This window comes from Hermetia illucens, chromosome 4, assembly GCF_905115235.1.
Source record: "Hermetia illucens chromosome 4, iHerIll2.2.curated.20191125, whole genome shotgun sequence".
In the NCBI taxonomy this organism is placed as follows: domain Eukaryota; kingdom Metazoa; phylum Arthropoda; class Insecta; order Diptera; family Stratiomyidae; genus Hermetia; species Hermetia illucens.
Genome location: NC_051852.1, coordinates 37,677,604 through 37,698,909, shown reverse-complemented (window position 1 = coordinate 37,698,909; position 21,306 = coordinate 37,677,604). Strand labels below are relative to the sequence as shown.

At 43.9% G+C, this 21,306-nt stretch overlaps 1 protein-coding gene across 5 annotated transcripts in view; it reads right to left on the bottom strand.

Annotated features, from left to right (window-relative positions):
- The window catches only part of LOC119655183 (cytospin-A-like), a 498,871-nt gene that overhangs the window by 202,857 nt on the left and 274,708 nt on the right, over positions 1-21,306 (bottom strand). For all 5 annotated transcript variants that reach the window (XM_038060941.1, XM_038060940.1, XM_038060942.1 and 2 more), the window contains 2 exons: positions 20,543-20,850; positions 5,087-5,429 (listed from right to left, as the gene is read on the bottom strand). In XM_038060941.1, the coding sequence (XP_037916869.1) occupies positions 5,087-5,429; positions 20,543-20,850 (651 nt within the window). The remainder of the gene's footprint in view (positions 1-5,086; positions 5,430-20,542; positions 20,851-21,306) is intronic.

Genomic DNA, 21,306 nt, shown 5'->3' with positions numbered 1-21,306 from the left:
TTTCCATAACATAACGACGTTCACTTCCTTCAAAATATTGGCGTTGTCCAACGACAAAAGGCGTCCCTGCTCTATTATATGCCTGGCAACCGCGGACTTTATGTGTAGGTTATTCACGTTTTTAGCGGATTTGGCCTTCTTTATGTGTTCTAACACCCTGGTGTGGACTACCCGTTTTGTTTGCCCTACATAAATCTTGTCACAGTCTGGGCAAGAAATCTTATAAATGCCACTTTTTTCAGTACACTCTTTCTTGTCCTTAACTGATTGTAACCGAGTCTTAAGTAGATATCGTCTGAACTGAGAATGCCTAACCCATCTCTGCCTAAAATCAAATGCCTCCCCAAAATACATAAAGAAGGCAACGAGCTCAGAGAGATAATAGCAGGAATGAATTTACCGGCCCAAAATATTGGGAAGTGGCTCTCGGAAGAAGTCAAAAGGTTAGGTCTTAAAATAGGAAAACGGGCAGTGGGAAACGGCAGAGAAGTCATTGCCAAACTCAACGAGGCCGAGGGAATACAAAGTGATGAAATACTAGTATCCTTCGACTAGTATTCTTCCGAATGGAGGAAGAAAGCTGAACTGTATAAGAAACTGGCCTTCACATACATGAGTGAATCCTAGTTTACATTCAGGAATACATTTTATAAAACAACCTCCGTGGCAGCAATGGACAGCCTCCTCTCACCGCTGCTATGCGGGGTATTTATGGAGAAGCTGGAGAACGAACTCGAGGAGGCTGGGGCACTCCCGGGAGTCTGGATCAGACACGTGGACGAAATATTAGCAATCATCAAACGGGAACAAGCAGGGACAATCCTCGAGAAACTCAACCGGGCACACAGGAATATCGGGTTCACCATCGAGATCAAAAAGGAAGGGGAGATACCGTTCCTAGACTTCCAAGGAGCGTGAGCTTATTATCTGTGATAAAGCGAAAAAGATTCCGAGCGTGAACGTACAAAATCATGATAGTCTGCACAGTCATGCCGCTAAATTCCGTGTAATACGCACCGTCGAAGGAGTAAAAAAGCGCCAGGTAATGGACACCAGGAAAACCGGAATCAGGGAAGATAAGGAGGTATTGTCTTACTATCATTCTGTTAAGGGAAAGTTGCACCGCATCCTTAAGGAACTATTGTGCCCCCTTTGCTGATTATAGTGTACGTATTGATCATAGTATCTCGAGCAGGCCTATAACTGTCAGGCACTTTAGTATATTCCCTACTTCCAGATCTTTCAACTTTGCATTTGGTATTAAGTGTTCTCCCAGATGCCTCGACCTAAGGGGAAGGCAAAGGCAAATTTTTGTCCAGCTAAATGACGGCATAATACCGCCTGTAACTGTGGAGGAGCTGCGGGAAATATGTGGTAGGTTCGGTGACAACAAGGCCCCAGGTTTGGATGGCATCCCCAACCGAGCTTTGAAACTGGCAGTGAAGACTAGGCCCGAACTTTTCGCCAACACCTTCGAGGCGTGCCTAAAAGAAGAAATATTCCCTGCCCAGTGGAAAAAGCAAAAGTTGATGTTGCTTCCGAAGCCTGGCAAGCCACCTGGAAACCCAGCGTCTTATCGTCCTATCTGCCTGTTGGATACAATGGGGAAGATGATGGAGAGAGTCATCTACAACAGACTCCTGCCCATCGTGGAAGCCAGCAATGGTTTGTCGGAACGCCAGTTTGGTTTCCGACACGCCCACTCTACGGTGGACGCAATTGGCATGGTGGTAAACCTGGCAAAAGGTGCACTGATTTCTGGCGGCTGCTGTGCCGTGGTGGCGTTGGATGTCAAAAACGCATTCAACTCGGCCAACTGGAATAGAATTAAACGGGCGTTGGCTGACATAGGTGTCCCCGGATACTTAGCGAATTTGGTGGAAAACTACCTCTCAGAGAGGACTCTCTGGTACGGGACGGATGAGGGTCCCAAAGAGTACATTGTCATAGCCGGGGTACCACAGGGATCGGTACTTGGTCCCCTGTTGTGGAATATCATGTATAATCGGGTGCTTGCTCTTCCCGTCCCAGAGGGGACTACGATTGTCGGCTTTGCTGATGACCTAGCTGTGGTTGTTGCAGCAAAACACCCAGAAGATGTGGAGGTTTGCGCAACGGAAACAGTGAGAGCGGTAGAAAAGGCCGGGCTGACCTTGGCGGACGCGAAAACGGAAGCAGTCTTAATAACGAAACGCAGGAAAAATAACACTGTAAAAGTGGAGGTCGGTGGACATACGGTCGTATCAAAGCCGGCTATCAAATACCTGGGGGTAATAATTGACACCAAATTGAGTTTTAGGGAACACCTAGAGTATGCATGCCAAAAGGCAGCCAGTGCCACCACGGCACTTGCAAAAATGTTGCCAAATATTGGTGGGCCGAAACATTGCCGGAGGTTGGTGCTAGCCGGAGTGGTGCGCTCCATCCTGCTCTACTCGTCGCCTGTGTGGGCAGAGGCGCTTGCAAACTCTCACAGACGGAAGCAGATGAACTCGGCTTTGAGGGTTTGCAGTGCTTTTAGAACCACATCAGATGCGGCAGTATTGGTGGTGGCAGGCATGATCCCGGTTGACATTCTGGCCAAAGAAATGAGTGTCCTGTACAATGCAAGACATATGGAGGGGCATGCACAGCGTAGAAATGCGGCAAGGTCAGAGTCGCTTGATCTCTGACAACGCAGATGGGACGGGTCGCACACACACAGGCTCATTCCCAACATTAGGGTGTAGCTTGAGCGAAAACATGGGGAGACCAACTACCACATTACCCAGTTCCTCACGGGGCACGGTGGTTGCTACAGGCAGTATCTGCACCGCTTTGGGTTGGATGATTCTCCGAACTGTCCCAGATGCGATGGCATACCGGAGGATCCAGAGCATGTGATGTTTCACTGCCCACGATTTGCAATGGAGGGAAGGAGCTTAAACCAGGTGTTGGGCAGGAGCGGGACTCCGGAGAGGTTGGTTACTGAGATGTTGGAGTCCGAGGAGAAGTGGCTTGCGGTTGGCTCCGCAATCATCCAAATGCAGGAGGAGTTGCTGAAGAAACAAAGAAGGAGGAAAGCTGCAAATAGGAGAAGGATGAGTGCCAAAGAGCAAACCTACCCCGCGAAGTAATACCTCACTGGTGGTCCCGCGGGGCTGGGACTGGAGAGACCGGGGGTGGTTTTTAGTGGGTGTGAATCCCACATGCGCTGTAGTTCCGCCGTTCGGGCGGCGGAGCACAAAACCTGCAAGCAGTGTCCGTAGATATCACTGGCATCGTGCGACTGACAACTTCATCCTGTTTTGGATGACGAATTTAAAAAACTTCAACCGAAAATGCAGTTGACTTTTTGCTCTCTGTCAGAAACACGGTACCTGGCCAAATGCCTCGACATCTGGAAAAAAGGCATGAGAAGCGGACAAAGTCCATGTTGGTCCATGCAGTGTGTTGATATGTAGAAGACTACACATCGAAAAAGAGCTCTCTAACTAGAATCCTTGGGGGGCGGAAAATTTCCCACTGCCAAAGAACGTTTCAAACAAACGCTAACGAAATCGTTGCTAACCTACATATGCTCTCACATCTCATGGGATGCCGGATCCCTTGTACTTTTTTGCAGCCTTTCAACTTTTTATAGGTTAATAAGATACAGCAGGGAGTGCGATAATTACGAGCGACACACTATTTCTTTACTAAGTGTTCGTAACAGCACAGATACAAGAAGAACCTGGAAGTCATCGAAAATTATACCCTGTCGCGATTCGTCTGCAGATACTGATCCGTGAGCAAAAGCAATCAAAGATGCGGATAGTGTGTCATTAGAGAGCACGAAGAAATGACGGAATGAATGCACAGACTGGAAAATACTGAAGACATCAAATCATCTGAAAGTTAAGATACTTAGGCCCTTGCAACTAGATGTCTGCAAACACTACCCACGTTACATATGCCGTTCCGTGTGTTTGTATCTTTACGGGGTTAACTTGGTGTTATGACTTTCAAACCGCAATAATGTAGGTGCAGGTTGTACCTGAAGACGACGACGATGATGGGAAGAAGACAATTACTCGAAACTAGGTCGCCGGCTTACAACGATGTCTTCTCATGTTGTTTTGAGGGAACTTCATGTTGTGATGCTGTTTGCAGCCATGTGAGCGGAGGCACACACATATGACGACGATGATGAGGATAATAGTGGCTGCCGTGATGATGAAGATGATTACGATGACTTGAACTAATTCTTCAGATTCTTTTATGTCTTTATGTATTCCTCCTCAATACCCGTGACATTTTAAATTGAACTAAAACACGAATGAGGAGGTTGCCGGTGAAAGATGCAGGTACGGAAAAAGTTGAATCGTTCAGAACATCGAATTAGCAGAAAATATGGTCTTGAAAGGTTTAAAGAAGGGTCACAGACGATTTGTGACTTGGTCATGGGATAATCTATTTGGGTCTAGCTGAAGAGAATAGCTCAGCATAGCCTGATTGCGGTAAACTGCGGAAGCTTTGATCACTCGAAGTTTGTTTAGTTTGGTCTTCAAAGCCGACAGCAGTTATTTCCTAATATTTCACTAGAAATCAAAAATTATTACCCACTGGAATCTCTTTCGGTGAAATTATTGATGCCGGTACCAGATTGAGGGATTATACCCCAAATTATTTCTGCGAGGTATTGAAAATGTCAGAAAAGAATTTCGAAGTTCGAGACAATCTTAAGTTGAATAGTACTTTCTTTTTCTGAGTTACATCTTCGCCTCTTCCTTAGGTACTAAATATATATAATATAGGACTTGGACAACAAAACTTCGGTAGCACCATTTCTACTCGTTCTTAGAACTATGAAGTTTACATAGTTTAGTACAGTTTGCTAAGACTCTTCTGAAAAAAAAATACCTTCAAAGACGACGATTAAGATCCTTAACAATGTCTCCCATTAAGGCCTCCTTAATTTGATCCTTCATATTGACGAACAAGTTGCAGCTCAAACGAAAAGCTTGCCGATGTATGTTCCGAAATACCAAAAATCATCTCCATTTTTTCGGAAATTTCCGAAAAGAATCCTTACGCGACTTTACAAATAAAAATTCTGGACACTTACCTTGAAAATATCTTGGAAGGGTTGTCAATACTTCTCCGAGCTGGCCGTTGTCGCTCCTCTACAAGTGACCCAGTGATAGAGTTGGGTATAGAGTTAACCAAAGGAGCTGATACAGCATCTGTGTTGTTTTTATTGGCAACCTTTGGACTGTTGTTATTCAAAGGAATCGGTGCTGTTATTACTGGTTTACTTGGAGCAGCTGCAGATGATGATTGTGATACTTTCTTTGCGGCACTGTGTAAATCAGGGAAACTTTTTGGTTTCTTCAGGATTTTACTGCTGAATATCCCGCCACGATTATTGCGGGATTTTCCTGATAGGCTTTTGGTGTCTTCGTCACGTCCTGGAATACAGAAGAAGTATTTATTTTAAATAAATGATTCGAGGACTTATTTATTTATTTATTCAAATGTACAATATACAGAGAAAATTCAATAGAATATTGTACATAAAAAAATACACTGCGGAAACCAAGTCCTTTTTTAAACGTGTCATGAGATGAAGTCAAGGGACCAAGCTACAAACGGTTGTATTGTCAGTCTGCTTTGCATGGGGAAGTGAAAGTAGCATAAGAACTACACGAAAGGCACCTCAAAAACGTTTAAAATGCAAAGGTCATATCAGGGCTGAATTTCTTAAGATAAACAACTGCTCATCAGGCCGTTGCATGGTTTTAATAAAAGAGCGAGTAAACTTTATCTAAGCTAATTCAATTGTTTGGCAATCAAAATAATGGCAATGGCCACTACACGGAAGCATACACAAGAATATTCTGGACGAAACTATTGTACGGTTTGACTGAAAATTGAACGTCCTTGAACTGTTGTGAAGTGCAGACGATGATTAAACTATTTGAACGAGTATTATACAATAGGCTACTCGCTGTTGCGGAAAAGGAAGAGGCCTATCCGACAAGCAATTCGGGTTTCGAAAGGAGAGATCAACCGGTGATGCAATCAACATGATCACTGGCCTGGCCTGGGAGATCAATTCGTGGTTGAAAAAGTCCGGCCTATCACTTGCTGAACATAAAGCGGAACTAGTGCTAATCAGCAAAAGAAGGAAGGACACAACCGTGAAAATTGAAGTTGGTAAAAAAACAATTTACTCCCAGCAGTGGCTTAAATACTTGGGAGTAATGATTGACGAGAGGCTCAATTTTAAAAAACACTTTGAGTGCACAGCAACTAAAGCGTCTTCTATCGCTGTAACGATCTCGAGGATACTACCGAACATTGGTGGACCAAGACAAAGTCGACGTTGTCTTATTTCAAGGGTAGTTAGAGTTCCGTGCTACTCTCCGCAGCTCCAGTTTGGGCAATTGGTCTGGAAAACAAATCAAACTGCGGAAAACTAGGAATGGCGTATCGACTAAGTACACTCCGGGTATCCAGTGCTTATCGCACAATATCTCTACGATAAAATGGATGCAATCGGGAAGTCTAGCGTACTTCAACGACAATTAGCATGGTGGGAATCCATCATCGATCATTCCACACATTGAAAGACGGATTGAAAGGAGCCAAGGGGGAACTGAGGTACGAGCTAACGCAGTTTTTAAATGGATATCGAGGCTGTCGGGATTATCTACATCGATTTGGACACGACGAGTCACCATGCTGCCCAGGATGTGGTAACGTAGCTGAGAATGCCGAGCATGTTGTATTTGAGTGCCCTAGGTTTACAGCGCACCCAACTAGGCTGGAGGTGATCGCAGACATGCGCTTAACACCTGAAAATATAGTGGAGTTTATGTTGGAGTCAACGAAGGCTTGGAATTAAGTTGTAATTGAGCTGAAAGATTCATCAACAGCTAAGGGAAGAAGAACTGCGAAGAAAACAAGAAAGGGGAAGAACAATAATAAGCCGCAGTTAAGAACAGACCCAGCCCCGCGATGTAATGCTTTTAGCAGTCCCATGGAGAGAATGGAAGAAGAAGGACCACCTCCTTCCCTCTTTTAGTGAGTAGGAGACAGACAGACAAACACAAAACTTTAACTAGCACGTAACTAAACCGTTAATTTTACCACTCAAAAAAATTTTAAATCATAAGGAATGTAATATCCACACCATGTAAACATAATACTACATTCTACAATGAAATCAGTTATGGGTTTAAGTTTCAGCATTTTCATCTAATAGGCCTGGAAAGCATACCGTATGATAAAGCGTTTCCCGATATGATGAAGAGATGGGCGGAGATTACCTTTGGCTTAGGATTTATGAGCATTCGGCCCCTACTTGTTGACCAGATGTTTCAGGCTTTGTAGATAATTCTTCTAAAGCGATAGAGAATAATTAGTCCGACTGATCATTTTCAAAGCGGCAGAGCAATTACAACAAGCTTGTCATAGGTGATACGTTTTACTAGCACAGAATCTATCAAGATTTAATTGACTTTCAATAGACACCCAACTTAGAACCAAACGAATCAACTATAGTTCCAGTCGATTTAAGAGTAGCCTTGTGGATAAGTATAACAAGTGCAGTATCATCACTTGATGGCATCTTTTTGTTTGCACGCTGTATTCATTCCTACTTGTAGGGTGGGAGAACTTCGCTTTCCGGTCACGACCCACCTATCATTCGGCAGCGGCGGAGCTGTCTTACTAATCGGACGGCATATATCTTGGAAGTATGCTGGAAAATAGTAGTAACTATTGGGCCCCCGTTAAAAATGCTTCTTCCGCCGGTGCTTTTCAAGTTGTTGTCTACGTACTGAAAGAACGTCACATGACCTAGTTTGTTACGGAAATGAGGAAGAGAATCGGGAACCGCAGGGAATTGAGACCTCTAGTGTTCTCTGCAAGCGCAGGGTAGGCTTGAACTTCGTTACTGGGACAAATTCCACAAAGTGCAGCATGGAGTGGGTCGTGATAAAGGGTATTCATCAATTAATTGACCAGGGAAGTAGAAACTGATGAAAATCGTGGTGATTTCGGTAGCCAATATTCTATCTAGTGGTCAAAGGGTAGTATAGGTCCCGGGGCGAAACGTGGATTGGTACCCACGATGGAGCATAAAACCTGGGAAATGCCTGCTGAACCAACACCAACAGCTCTACTACCAAACCCTATCTCCACCTCCACGTGGTGACCGCTGGGAGCTCTTTCTTGACGAAAAGCTGCAGACGGAGAAGGATGAAGGCGAGTCTCCCGCGCCTAAAAACGGGACAAATTGTACCAACTGGTCCTCCAGGTTGGGGGTTGGGTAGGGCTGACAACCCTACACGGAAAACAACCGTTACGAAGCCACAACAGGAGCCTCGGATAGGACGGATATTAAAACGACGGACCCGGCAACGACAAAGGAACAACGATTTGCGCATTTTCTCATGGAACGTGCGCTCCCTGTACAGAGATGAAGCTGATAAGCAGCTAGCCGATACCCTGTCCCAATACAGGGCTGATGTAACTGCGTTGCAAGAGATGCGATGGACAGGGACCGGTTTCCTGGAGAAGAGCCACTACACCATATATTATAGCGGCCATCCAGTAAACCATGTGCTCGGAGTAGGTTTCTTAGTCAGCCAAAAAATGAAACCTGCTGTTATCGGCTTTGAAAGTATAAGCGAACGGCTATGCACTCTGCGCTTGCGAGGCAAGTTTAGAAATATAAGCCTCATAAACGTTCACGCCCCTACAGAGGAGACTGCAGAGTCGGAGAAGGATACCTTCTACGAGGCAGTAGAAAGAACCCTCGAAGCCTGTCCCAGATATGATATCAAAATCATACTTGGGGATTTTAACAGCCAAGTAGGGAAGGAGCCCGTATTCAGGCGATACGTTGGCTCCCATAGCTTACACGAAAAAACAAATGATAACGGACTGCGGACTATTCAATTAGCAGGGTCACACGAAATGGTTGTTGGAAGTACCTGGTTTGCGCGGAAAGCGGTCCACAAACATACGTGGGCCTCTCCAGACGGGACCACTTTCAACCAAATTGACCACGTGTTGATCGAACGCCGCCACCTCTCAGCCTTGATGAATGTCAGAACATATAGGGGGGCCAATATAGACTCGGATCACTATCTCGTTGGCATGGTGCTCCGAGCTCGAATAACAATACCACCTAGAATCCCCTCTGACAATCAGGTGAGAGTGAACACTGAAGCCATCCACAACACAGCCCTCCGCGACACCTATAAGAGGGAAATGGATGCCGCAATAACCGCAGTCAATAGAGGACCTGGAGATGAAGCATCAACTAATGATCTTCACAACCACCTGAAGAACGTTATCATGGATACGGCCACAAATATACTTGGCCCCAGCCGCAAAAGGAGTCGGAACGGCTGGTTTGACGATGAATGTAAGCTAGCAACGGAACGGAAGAATGCCGCATACCGAGTAATGTTGCATTCTCAAAGAACGCGGGCACGCGCAGAAACTTATCACGAACTCCGTCGAGCGGAGAAGCGACTTCACAGACGGAAAAAGGAAGCCTGGGAGAACCAACAAGTCCGTGAACTAGAAAAGTACAGGGAGCAACCGCACCAGGCGCGGAAGTTTTACCAACAAGTCAGCAGGATGAAGCCTTATACACCTCGATGCTCATCCTGCCGAGACAAAGAGGGAAATCTGATTTCCGACAGAATGGGGATATTAGAGCGATGGGTTGAGTACTTTGATGAGCTACTGAACAACCAGAACATCGGCGAGTTGGAGGTCCCGCCAACTGAAGACGACGGACAAATACTGCCACCACCAAGTTTAGGAGAAACAGTCCGTGCAATTCATCGGCTAAAAAATCATAAGTCGCCAGGAGCCGATGGAATTACAGCCGAATTGGTTAAATATGGAGGCGACCAGTTACACCAAGTGGTTCATCAACTTGTGCTCAAGGTATGGGACAGCGAATCAATGCCTGACGATTGGCAACGAGGCATAATCTGTCTCATACATAAAAAGGGAGATATCACACAGTGCAGCAATTATAGAGGTATCACGTTGCTGAGTACCATCTATAAGATATTCTCCACTATCTTGCTAGGCCGGATAGCCCCATACGCCCAGAACATCATTGGCCCATACCAAAGAGGCTTCACTCCAGGCAAATCAGCAACAGATCAGATTTTCTCTCTGCGGCAGGCGATGGAAAAACTGTTGGAATATGGACAACAGTTGCACCATCTGTTCATCGACTTTAAAGCCGCCTATGATAGCATAGCCAGGGTAAAACTGTACACGGCCATGAGGGAATTCGGTATCCCGACGAAATTAATAAGACTGACTAGGCTGACCCTGACCAATGTGCGAGGCCAGATAAAAGCAGCAGGATCACTCTCAAGACCATTCGACATCAACAACGGTCTACGACAAGGGGATGCGCTATCATGCGTCCTCTTTAACCTGGCCCTCGAGAAGGTGATCCGTGATGCTGAAGTGAATGCAAGAGGTACGATCCTCTTCAAGTCCACCCAACTACTGGCCTATGCTGACGATATCGACATCATGGGAAGAACCACCCGAGACGTTCAAACTGCCTTCATCCAGATCGAGCAGGCGGCGCGAGATCTTGGGCTGCACATCAATGAAGGCAAGACAAAATACATGGTGGCAACGTCAGCACCGAAGACGAATCAACCAACAACATCAAACCGCACTGGTCAAACACAAGCACGAACAAGAATAAGGATAGGAGAATACAACTTTGAGACCGTTGACAATTTCTCCTATCTAGGGTCGAAAATCACAACCGATAACAACTACGATGATGAAATCCGCGCACGGTTGTTGTCAGCCAACAGAGCCTACTTCAGCTTACAAAGACTGTTCCGCTCGAAACGTCTCACCATAGGGTCAAAGCTCTTACTGTACAAGACTATGATCTTGCCAGTCCTCATGTATTCCTCGGAAACTTGGGTTCTTAGCAAGAAAAATTGCGAACTCTTGGCCGCGTTCGAGAGAAGAATCCTCCGAAGAATTTTTGGCCCCCTACATGAAGATGGACGATTCCGTAGCCTACACAATGACGAAATCTATGAGCGATACCATGACCGTCCGGTTGTGGATAAAATCCGGCTCAATAGGTTACGGTGGGCGGGTCACTTAATCCGTATGGATGAAGATGATCCCACCCGGAAAGTCTATAAGGGCAATATCTATGGTAGGAAAAGAAGACGAGGCAGACCCTGCCTAAGATGGAGCGATGGCGTGGGCCAGGACGCCAGACAGCTTTTAGGGATATCGAATTGGTGGACCTCGGCGCAAAACCGGGATGTCTGGAGTTCCTTATTAAGGCAGGCCTAGACCGGATACCGGTTGTTGCGCCGTTGATGATGATGATGAATATTCTACCATGGAAGAACTTCAAGAACCCAAAGACTTTCGGCAGCCTGATGATGAGAAGTTTATAAGGTGGAAGGAGTATTTCACCTCGAATGAAAATGGCTGGTGGTGTAAAATGCGGATACGCTCTTCTAAATAGAAGGAAAATCACCTCGATTCTCAAAGTATCCCCACGAAATAAAACCGCCGACTTTAGCGCTTTCCCTGTAGAATTGTTCCTTGCACAACCCCATCGATTTCTACTCTCCCAAAACCTATTGCAGAACACCTCGAAAGCTTCGTCGATATAGATTATGTGCACTCCGAATCTTCCTAGGTTAATTGGCTTTTCATCCACCTTGAGATAGCTTTCGATAAAGCCACTACGCAATGCATCTAGAATGCTCTACGCAGGAGGAAGAAATTCAGCTCAGATCAATATAAGATGACATCAAATGTCGCGAATTCCATCGAACTAAAATCATCCATGGGTTTGAAATGCAAACGAGGACGCGGACTATACATTTTCATTATCGATGACGTCTTTCATGCTATCTTGGACGGAGGACTGTGAGAGTTTGAATGGGCCATGGTATCTTAACTGACACAAAGCAGCAGACTGGTCATTCTACAAACTACTCTGCGGATGTGGGCATAATGAAGACTAAAGGGGAAGCTTCCTGCCAAACGTGACACCAAGATCATCATATGAGGAAGAAACTGATAAAGGCTGCCCATCCAAGCAGCAAATGGTTGCAGGTTGCAGGATATGGAGAATATTTTGAGGCCTGGACACTGCATAGAAACAGCTTCATGGTTTCTTTTTTCAGATTTTTTGGTTGGATAGTTTCTGGGAATGGGTCCATTAAAGCAATCATCACTTTCGACCCCCTGTACTCTCCGCCTTTCCACCAAATGTCAAGACTAAAATTGACTTCGAAAAGTTATCAAGACTTTTCATTTGATAGCCCACATGAATATATTCCATGAAAAAAAATTCATAATAGTACTATTGAAGGAGATTCTATTTACTGTGTCACTTAGGTAGGAAGGAACAAACGCTAGGAAGCCAACGTTTTGAAGAGGAGGATATTGTCAACGGAATTAGAAGCTTTGGAGAAGTCATTGTAGATTATGTGCACACCGTTTCTGTTATTCGAGGACTTAGGGGTAAAATTGGTAAACTCCAATAAGTTAGTTACGGTCGAGTCCTTCCTTTGAAACCCATGCTGCTAATTCGAAACAAATGCATCTTAAGAATTGTGGAAGTAGTGATATGAGGCGGTAGTTTTCAACTAATAAGGCTTCGCTTTTCTTTTGTAAGGGGATGTTACGAGCCTCTTTCCTCTCCAAATACCTTCAGATAAACTTTTGTTAGAAACGAATGGAAGGGGTATGTTCTTGTTATAACTTTTTAAAAAGAGATCATCAGGGCCACCACTGTCATTGATATTAACAACTGACGATGACGCGATTTAAAGGAAAAATAGGAGAGGCATATGGCACGACGCTAAATTAGGAGAGTGAGAAACGCAACCATCAAATTTTAAGTTGGCAAGCAATTCAAACATGAGACCAGAAAGAGTTAAATTTCCGTTCCCATAGAGAGCCTTCAAAGTTTGATAGATATTTGGAATAAGCATTCCTGATTGAGGTTATTAATTTCATTTTAGCAGATATCGCAATAGGATATATTTCGAGGCTAAGATTTCGTACCATCATGCATTTTTTTATATTTTTCGGTTTGATAGGTTCTGAGAACGAGACTTGCTACACTTTGCAGCGCATACATTTTAAGCCCTCACTCCCCTATGTTTCATTCATTATTAGAAATAGAATCAGTTTCGAAAACTAGTCGAACCCTTTCATTTGATACCCCACTTGACTATATTCTCTAAAAAAAAAATTGTACACCTCCCTTTTGCATGTATGGGGAACCCCCTTAACCCCAGTTCACAGACCAGACCTCACCAAATTTCGTAGCAATAGCTTCAGCCATTTCAGAATAAATCGGGTGTGATAGACAAACAAACAGACATTGAATCGATTATAATTTGTATAACACCGGAAGAAACAATACCGGCGAACTGAAATTGGCGAACGAAGAAAATTCCTTCTAAAAGAGTTTTACAATTCCAAGATTACCAATCAAGCTCACGGCGGAGTGTCTGCGTATGCGAACCCCAAACATCAATGAACGTGAATTTGGAAGTGGACTTAATTACAGAAGGAAGCAATTTCCATAAGTTTGATGAACAAATTAGGAAATAGGTCGATATGTTGGAGGACGAAAACAGACGTTTCATTCATCAACTAACGAGGGATGCATAGAGATAATTAGAGCTCTCTATAAATTGACGGAGATTGAATGGCGCGACGAGAAGGCTAAAGAAGCGATTCGGAGGAATAAATCCTCGCAGATAACTCCCAGATTAAACGCTTCCCTGGTAAGGAGAAAGAATATCCCGAATGGAGACGCCTCGAACTCAAGACGCCAGCAAGAAATGGCAAAAAGTCGCGAATGGAGAATGCAAATGTTACAAACCTGAAACGGGTGGACGATAGAGAAGTAGTTTGGGCAAAAGTTACCAAGAAATGGCGAAGAAGAGCAAAGTTCGAAATTGGGAAAGCAGTAACCTTAGACACGGCAACTTCGCGAAAAGCGTACGGCAAACTGCAACACTTGTCCTTCTCCAGAAAGCGCGTAGAAACTTTTAGAAGTAGGAAAAATAAAAAGTTGGGTTGTCTGTCGCAGACGAGAATTACATAGTATTGTCTGGCATTTGGACACTTTGCCAGACATTGTAAAAAAGAGGAAGATCGTTCCAAGCTGGAGATGCGGAGGTGAAGGCCATATAGCGATCATGTATGTTCTGTGGAAAAGAGAAGGCAAAAGACGTTAGCCACATAGCTGGCAGTAATAAATGTCCGGTGTCCGGAAGGCCTTGAATACAACGAAATCAACGTGAAGATAACGCAGAAAAACCTCAATCACTGCGAGGTGGCTAGTATCTCCTGGCACAAACTGTAGTAGACGAGAGAGCGGACGTGGTTCTAATCAGCGATCCGTACAAAATACCAGATAATAATGCGCGCATTTCTGACAAGACCAAACAGGCCACTATGTGGGCATGCGGGGAGCAAACGTTTCTAGAAATCGAAGAGCGATTAGAGGTTTTCGTCTGGGCTAAAATGAACGGCATCAACTTTTAGAAGAATTCCAGAAAATGGTAGACAATGTGGCGACAACCACAAACACTAGAAGTCCAATAGTTATCGATGGTGACTTCAATGCATGCTAACGTCAGAGGTCGAAGGTTACAGGAAGCGTTTGCGTCTTTGGAATTAGGAATTACAAATAACGGTGAAGCAAACCCGTATCGTAAAGCTGGTATGGATTCAATCATTGACATTACCTTCGCCAGCTTTTTTCGCTTCTGTCTAAGATGATGGTGGGTTAGTGAAGAATTCACCCACAGTGATAATCAGGCGGTGATGTTTGAAATCAAAGAGCATAGAATGGCGCAGAATATCAAACTGACAGGTCCAAAATTGAAGGATAGCCTCTTTGATAAAGACGCGTTTGACATGCTGATGAACTCCAGCAGTAAGAACCAAGGATCAGCAGTAAAGTTCACCAAACAGCTAATTCAGTCTGTTGCCAACGCATGCGATACTGCAACGCCGAGAAGAGTTCCCTCCCAGCAGAAGAGGCTCACCGTGCTACTGATGGAGTGAGTGGAAGTGCCTGCAAGCCAGAAGAAGTGTCAAAGTTCAAGAAGAGCGTTAGACTTCCAGGAGCTCTTCTCCACATTGAAACAATTGGGACATGATTTGCAGAAAGCGTTTGCAACGAAGCTGACGTAAACCCCTGGGGCGCAGCCTATAGAAAGGTGATTTCTAAAATAAAGGGGAAGAAGCAAATAACAACAAGTAACTTGTCCGACAATGCTGACATCGATAGTGAAGACATTGTTCTCGCAAAGATTGAACACAGTCATCGAAATAATCGGCGCAACTGGTTTAGGGGCCATACTGCGTATCACCGAAGATGAATTGCTCCAGGTATGAAAAAAAAAATAAAGGACAAGAAAACACCGGGGCCTGATGATATTCCCAATAGAACAGTGAAAGCGGCCGCCCACGCGAGACCAGACATGCTTATACAAACAATGCAAAAATGCCTCCGCGAAGGGATATTCCCTAAAAAATGGAAACAGCAGCGTTTGGTTTTGCTATCAAAAGGAAACAAACAACCTGGCGATCCGCCAGGTTGTTTGTTTCGCCGAATATGCCTTATAGATACGATGGGGAAAATACTGGAGAGAAAAAGAATAAGAATGATTGCCCGAGACAGCTGAAAATGATAGGCCACTTTCTGATATGCAGTTTGGATTCAAGAAAGATCAGTTCACCGTCGAGGCAATAAAGTTGATGGTAGACACCGCTGCCACTGCCAAAGAAGGTGAGAGACGGCCATGGGGGTCAAAAGAGTACTGCACAGTGGAACGTGAAGGATGCTTTCAACTCAATAAACTGATCGGTCATCAAAACATCTCTCATCTGAATGCATACTCCACGCTACCTGAGAAACATAGTGTCTAACTATAATACTTTACAGACAGGGTGCTAAGGCACGAGAGCGACAAGACTACCGTGTCTCAATTGAAGTCCCTCAGGGGTCAGCACTGGGAACGTCATGTATGATGGGAGTCTTCCGGCTGCATTGCTGGGATTGTAGTTGCAAAGCGCATTCACGAGATTGAACCCAACGAAGCGATCTGGAAAATCAAGAGTTGCCTGGAAACTGCCGGACTAGTGCTCGCGGATCACAAAACAGAAGTCGTATTGATAACGGTGTTAGTTATAGCCAGGTTGTTGCCGATAGGCATCTTGGCTGAAGAGATGTCACGAATTTACATCAGGAGAACGACAACCCAAGACGCTGTGAAATTGATCAAGAACGAGGAAAGGGCATCATCAATGGTCAGATGGCAGACACAGTAAGATAATAATAATCGTTGACGCAACAATCCAATTGGATCAAGGGCTTGAAGTGTGTTAGAGCACTTCATTCAAGACCCTAATGGTACACTACAGGATTACAGGACCCTATAGGAGGCAATGTGGTCATTATTGCGCCCGCCTGAGATTATTACGCTGATTTAACTCAGGTACTCATTCACAGTTGGTCCATTGACACCAGTGAGATTTGAATCGCGACCTTCTGTATGACAGCCTTGTGCTCAAGCCACTGAACTATCCGGACCCGTTGGGATAGCTCAACGAAAAGCCGAAGGACGCATAAGCTCATTCCGACCGTCCGCAAGTGGGTTAATCGTCGCCACGGAGCCTGTAGTTACCAGTTAACGCTGTTTCTATCTGGTCATGGTGGGTACCACAAACATCTACACAGGTTTGAGCATGACCACTCGCCAGCATGCCCAACCTGCCCAGGCAAGCATCCAATATTTTATTGCAGTCGCTTCGCAGTGTGGAGGGCCAACATTCCAAGCCTGCATCTTCTGATGGAGCGCATCCTTCAGTCGGAAGACAAAAGGCAGGAATTAATCTCATTCGTAACTAATGTGCAAACAGAGCTCCGTATAGCGGACAGGAAAAGGCGAGTGGACAGCCATACAGGAATACTAGCATAATTACTAACCAGCCCCGTGAAATAATATCTAATGACAGCTCCGCGGGGTGAGCGTTTACGTCCGCGAATCGTGCATATCAGCGGTTTCTGCTGATATCTTTGGAAGATCTCACGTCCTGCTTGGCAAAAATAACATTATCGAACTTGCGTGTTTTATTTTCCGAGTGTGTGTAGGTTTTAAAGGACTACGCTTGTTGGAGCTAGTTTGAATAAGTACAATGAATGCCTGAATTAGAAGGAATGTATGTGAGATTCTCATTCACAAAAAAAAAACATCTCTCCAGTCCCACTCCTTTGAAACTACTACTTAGCTATTGCTTCGAGAATGGGCTGGTCGCGGGGAATCCATAATTCGACCCCTTTGAACTGTTGCCGAAAACACTGCAGTGGAACCATATATGCCCTGATTTTTGCTTCTTTTGTATTTTTATCGCCGTAGCACATGCAACGTAATGGATCGCACCATTCTTGGCAGAAGCAACTTTCGGCTTTGCTTCGGTAAACCAACATTACACATGATTGACATAAAGGTCATTAAGTCAGCAGGCTTGAACCAAAATATTATCGAACGCTTGGCAGGACTAACATTGAATTCATTAAGACCAAAGCACGAAAAGGAAGTCAACTTTGGAATCACAGAAGAATTGAACTCTGTAGATAAGTGATATATGAAAGTGACCAGAAGAAAGGATCCTGCAAAGCGCGGATTTATTGGTATGGCATCGTTAAAAGTTCGGCACAGCGAAGAAGGGGACCTGATCTGGACCGTGTCAATTAACACCTGTGTCCGTCCTAAATCGCAGAACCATCCACAAAACAGCTAGTACCTGGTCGTTTTTGAAGGCGGCCAGTTCTGTTACGGATTCACCATCCACCAATAAATACAATAAGAAACGTGCGACAAATCAACTAAATAACAATGGGGGTGAATTTGCTAATGAAGAAGATAGACAAATTTTTAGGATGGCTAGAATTATGCAGAGATTGATAGCGCCGTGTACATTTCATCGAAATGATGATAGTGCGCTAGAAAATCGGAAAAATACTGAAATGGCCTGACCTATAAAGTATCCAAACTCAGAAGCAGATTTGCAGGAAGCTGTAGAAATAGAGCTGATGATCACCGAATTTTACCTACACAACAGAACTTGCAAATTGTTTGTAGAGGAAGCAAGTCCATATGAGCTATAAATAGGTGAAGGTGCTATGCCTATTTTCCAGATCTGAACAGGAAAAAGATTCATAAAAAAGTTGTTAAGGGATATCTTTTGCAGTCCGTATCTATTCTGTTGCTAAAAGATCCAGAGATCCAGAGTATTAAAAAAAGACACCACGCAGAGGTGCAACCTTTTATCTCAACCGGCGATGGATAAGTTAATGTACCCAATACTGGGGAAGCCGGACCTTCAGATTACTCAAAATCGAAGACAGAGCACGTCGGAAATTTAGTTGATCCGTTAACGTAGGAGCTCCAGAAAATGCTGACACAGGCTCATTTAGCACAGTAGCGCCGTTTTAAAGCCACAGATTTGTCACGCATGATGCAATGTATTAACTGAAAACATATAAGAGACATTCCTCTAGTTCTAGTTCTAAAAGTTTCGGGATATTATTCCTAAAAACAACTTTCTCATTCTTTGGATCTTCTTAGCGCAATGAAGCAGATAAGAGTTCCGTCGTTTACTCCATAGTTGCGACAGTGCATGTTGTGGGATAATTCCATTTCTGCGTAAAGCCTACAATGAGCCAACCACATACCCTACATTATATACGTTTTCCAGTGGCTATATGATGACAATCTCTTCCTCGATGTGGCACAGGTGGCTAGCCTTTGTGACTAGATATTCAATGCAGTGAGAAAATAGGTGGAATTTCCACTATTTATGGAATTCATTCAGAGCCTACCTATAGCATCACCATTTTGTAGGTTTTCGTCAATGCAGGCCACTACTTGAGCGAAATATCAATAAGAATGGGACGTACTTTACCTTTATACATCTAAAGAACCATCTCTGATTGCAACCCCCCTTTTCTATTGAAAGTGGTTTCGCAGGTGCAGTAAGCTTTCTTGGTCCGCAATTCATTGTTTTGTTCACAGCTAAGTTGACTATCCAGCATTACCCCAAGAAACCATTGGTAGACAGTATCAATTTCTGCTCGTTCAATTGAGGTAGACATTTTGGTTTTTATAGTGAGCAGCATTTTGTCCGTTAGCAATAAGGTTACAGGTTGCAATCCACGAGCATATCGCATCCTACCGTCCAGAGGCTGGAACCTTTTCACTACAAAGGGGGCAGACCATGTAGGTCGTTTGTGGAGTTTGGATTTCGATTCGGCTTTGGAATAAACGGGACTCATATTTGTCTTCAGGACTATTGAACGAAATTGAGTCGAACACAGCCTCCACAGATCCTATTTAGTCAAGGGACTATTGTCCGCCATCGCCTCTGCAACGTGTTAAGGCCAGGGAGACTTGTGTAACGAGATACTATTGGTAGCTCATTTCATCGTTTTCCGTAAGAACTGATGTAAAAACCTACAACCGTGCTAATCACGGTGCTGGACTATGGACTCTGTACTACAGAAGAAATACCTTTCACTAGAAGTTTCAACATCTCACTAGGTAATTTGTCAAAGTTCCGTCCGATCTCCTCAGAAGGATTGCAGATCTACTTTCAGTAGACAGAATCTTGCTGTGACACTAATGTTTTCAATGAATTGGCAGAGGTCCAACCAGGAGCTCCCCTTAGTAGTTCTGATGGTTTCCTTACAGATTTTAAGGTTGTAGCAGACATTGAAGATCTCCATCGTCAATTTTCTCAGATCAAATAAATCTTGGATCCTCCACGGTATTAGAGTATTCTTTCTGCATTTCTTGAGACAACAGCCCCCATAAGCAGAGTAACCTCGGTTTGAATGTGACCAACTTTGCCAATATGGTTGCCGGATGCTGCAGTGTGGTAGAAATCTAGATAGATTTTGTTTTCAGCTCTGAAGGATAATCTTTCATGTAGATTCCATCACTTAAATGTTGAAAAAGCCATCTAAATTATTCAAATCGCTTCCCTCTCCTTAACAAAGTGTAACCAAGAGTAAAGACAGATATATGGACCTCAATAGTGGGGACATAATAATGCGACTGCAAAGCTATTTCATCTATTTTAATGAAATATCGAGGCCAAGTGTTTGTTTTGAATTTGAACATAAAATATGTAAATAAAGTTTTTTTTTCGAATGTATATATGCATTTTTCCAATCCGAAAGTGTTTGGCAATCCAATTTTTTAATTATATGTTTTTTAATCTTAAATCACATATATATATATCACAGTTTAGAGGAAAACAAAGTGTTCTAGATAATCGTTTAAGCTTTAAATTAATATCAAATTTGTCCAGGTAAAAGTATCTTATTTTGGCTTTCAGAACCTCATCACATAAGTATTGCTTCCAATCCATCAACATCAATCATAATGCAACTCTAGAATTACAAAAAATAACAAAAATTTGAGACCAAATAATTTCTACTTACTTCCTGGCGGTGGTGAAGCAGGCGGAGGTGGTGGGGCTTCCTTGGGAGCAGTGATTTTCTTATTTGATTTCACGCGAATTGATCCAGTTTCGATGGGTTTCTGTCGTGTTAGAAACCTACGAAACGGCGTATTATGTTTTGGCGTTGAAGTCACTGGAGTCGATCCTGCGATTGGAGGATTTGACGGAGGACTTTCTGGCGATACCGATGAAATCGAAGGGATTCGACGTTGTCGAAGAAGAGAGACTTCACTGTTTAGCTGCGCGGATGTGAGAGACGACTTACGTGCGATGGATACATCATTTAGTCTGGAAGAGAAATTGTTAGATATATAAATCTTTGAAGTATGGGATTTTATGTTAAAAACTAATATTAGTTATAATGGATAAGCAGAATTTATGTATGGTTGTTATTGATCACATATGCTTTCTTACAATGTGGACTACCCAAAAAACCTATACTCCCCTAACGACTTGGTTTATGTGCTTCTAGGGTGGCCCGCTTATAAGGCATCCTAATATAGTGAATTCCAGTATGCCACCCATAAAACTTCCCGTCTCGGGTGGCGTCCTCTGCTAGATTGACTACGGCGTTGTAGCATCCGCCGTTGATCGGCTGACGCGAAAACCGATTGTTGTGTGAACATGCCTCCTGCTTCCCCTACAATTAGAAGCAGCTTGTTGCATGGTATCTATTCTTCGCAATAAAACTGGGCACTTTATTTGCGGGGCCCTGCTTCGTTTCAACTTAGCCATTACCGCTCT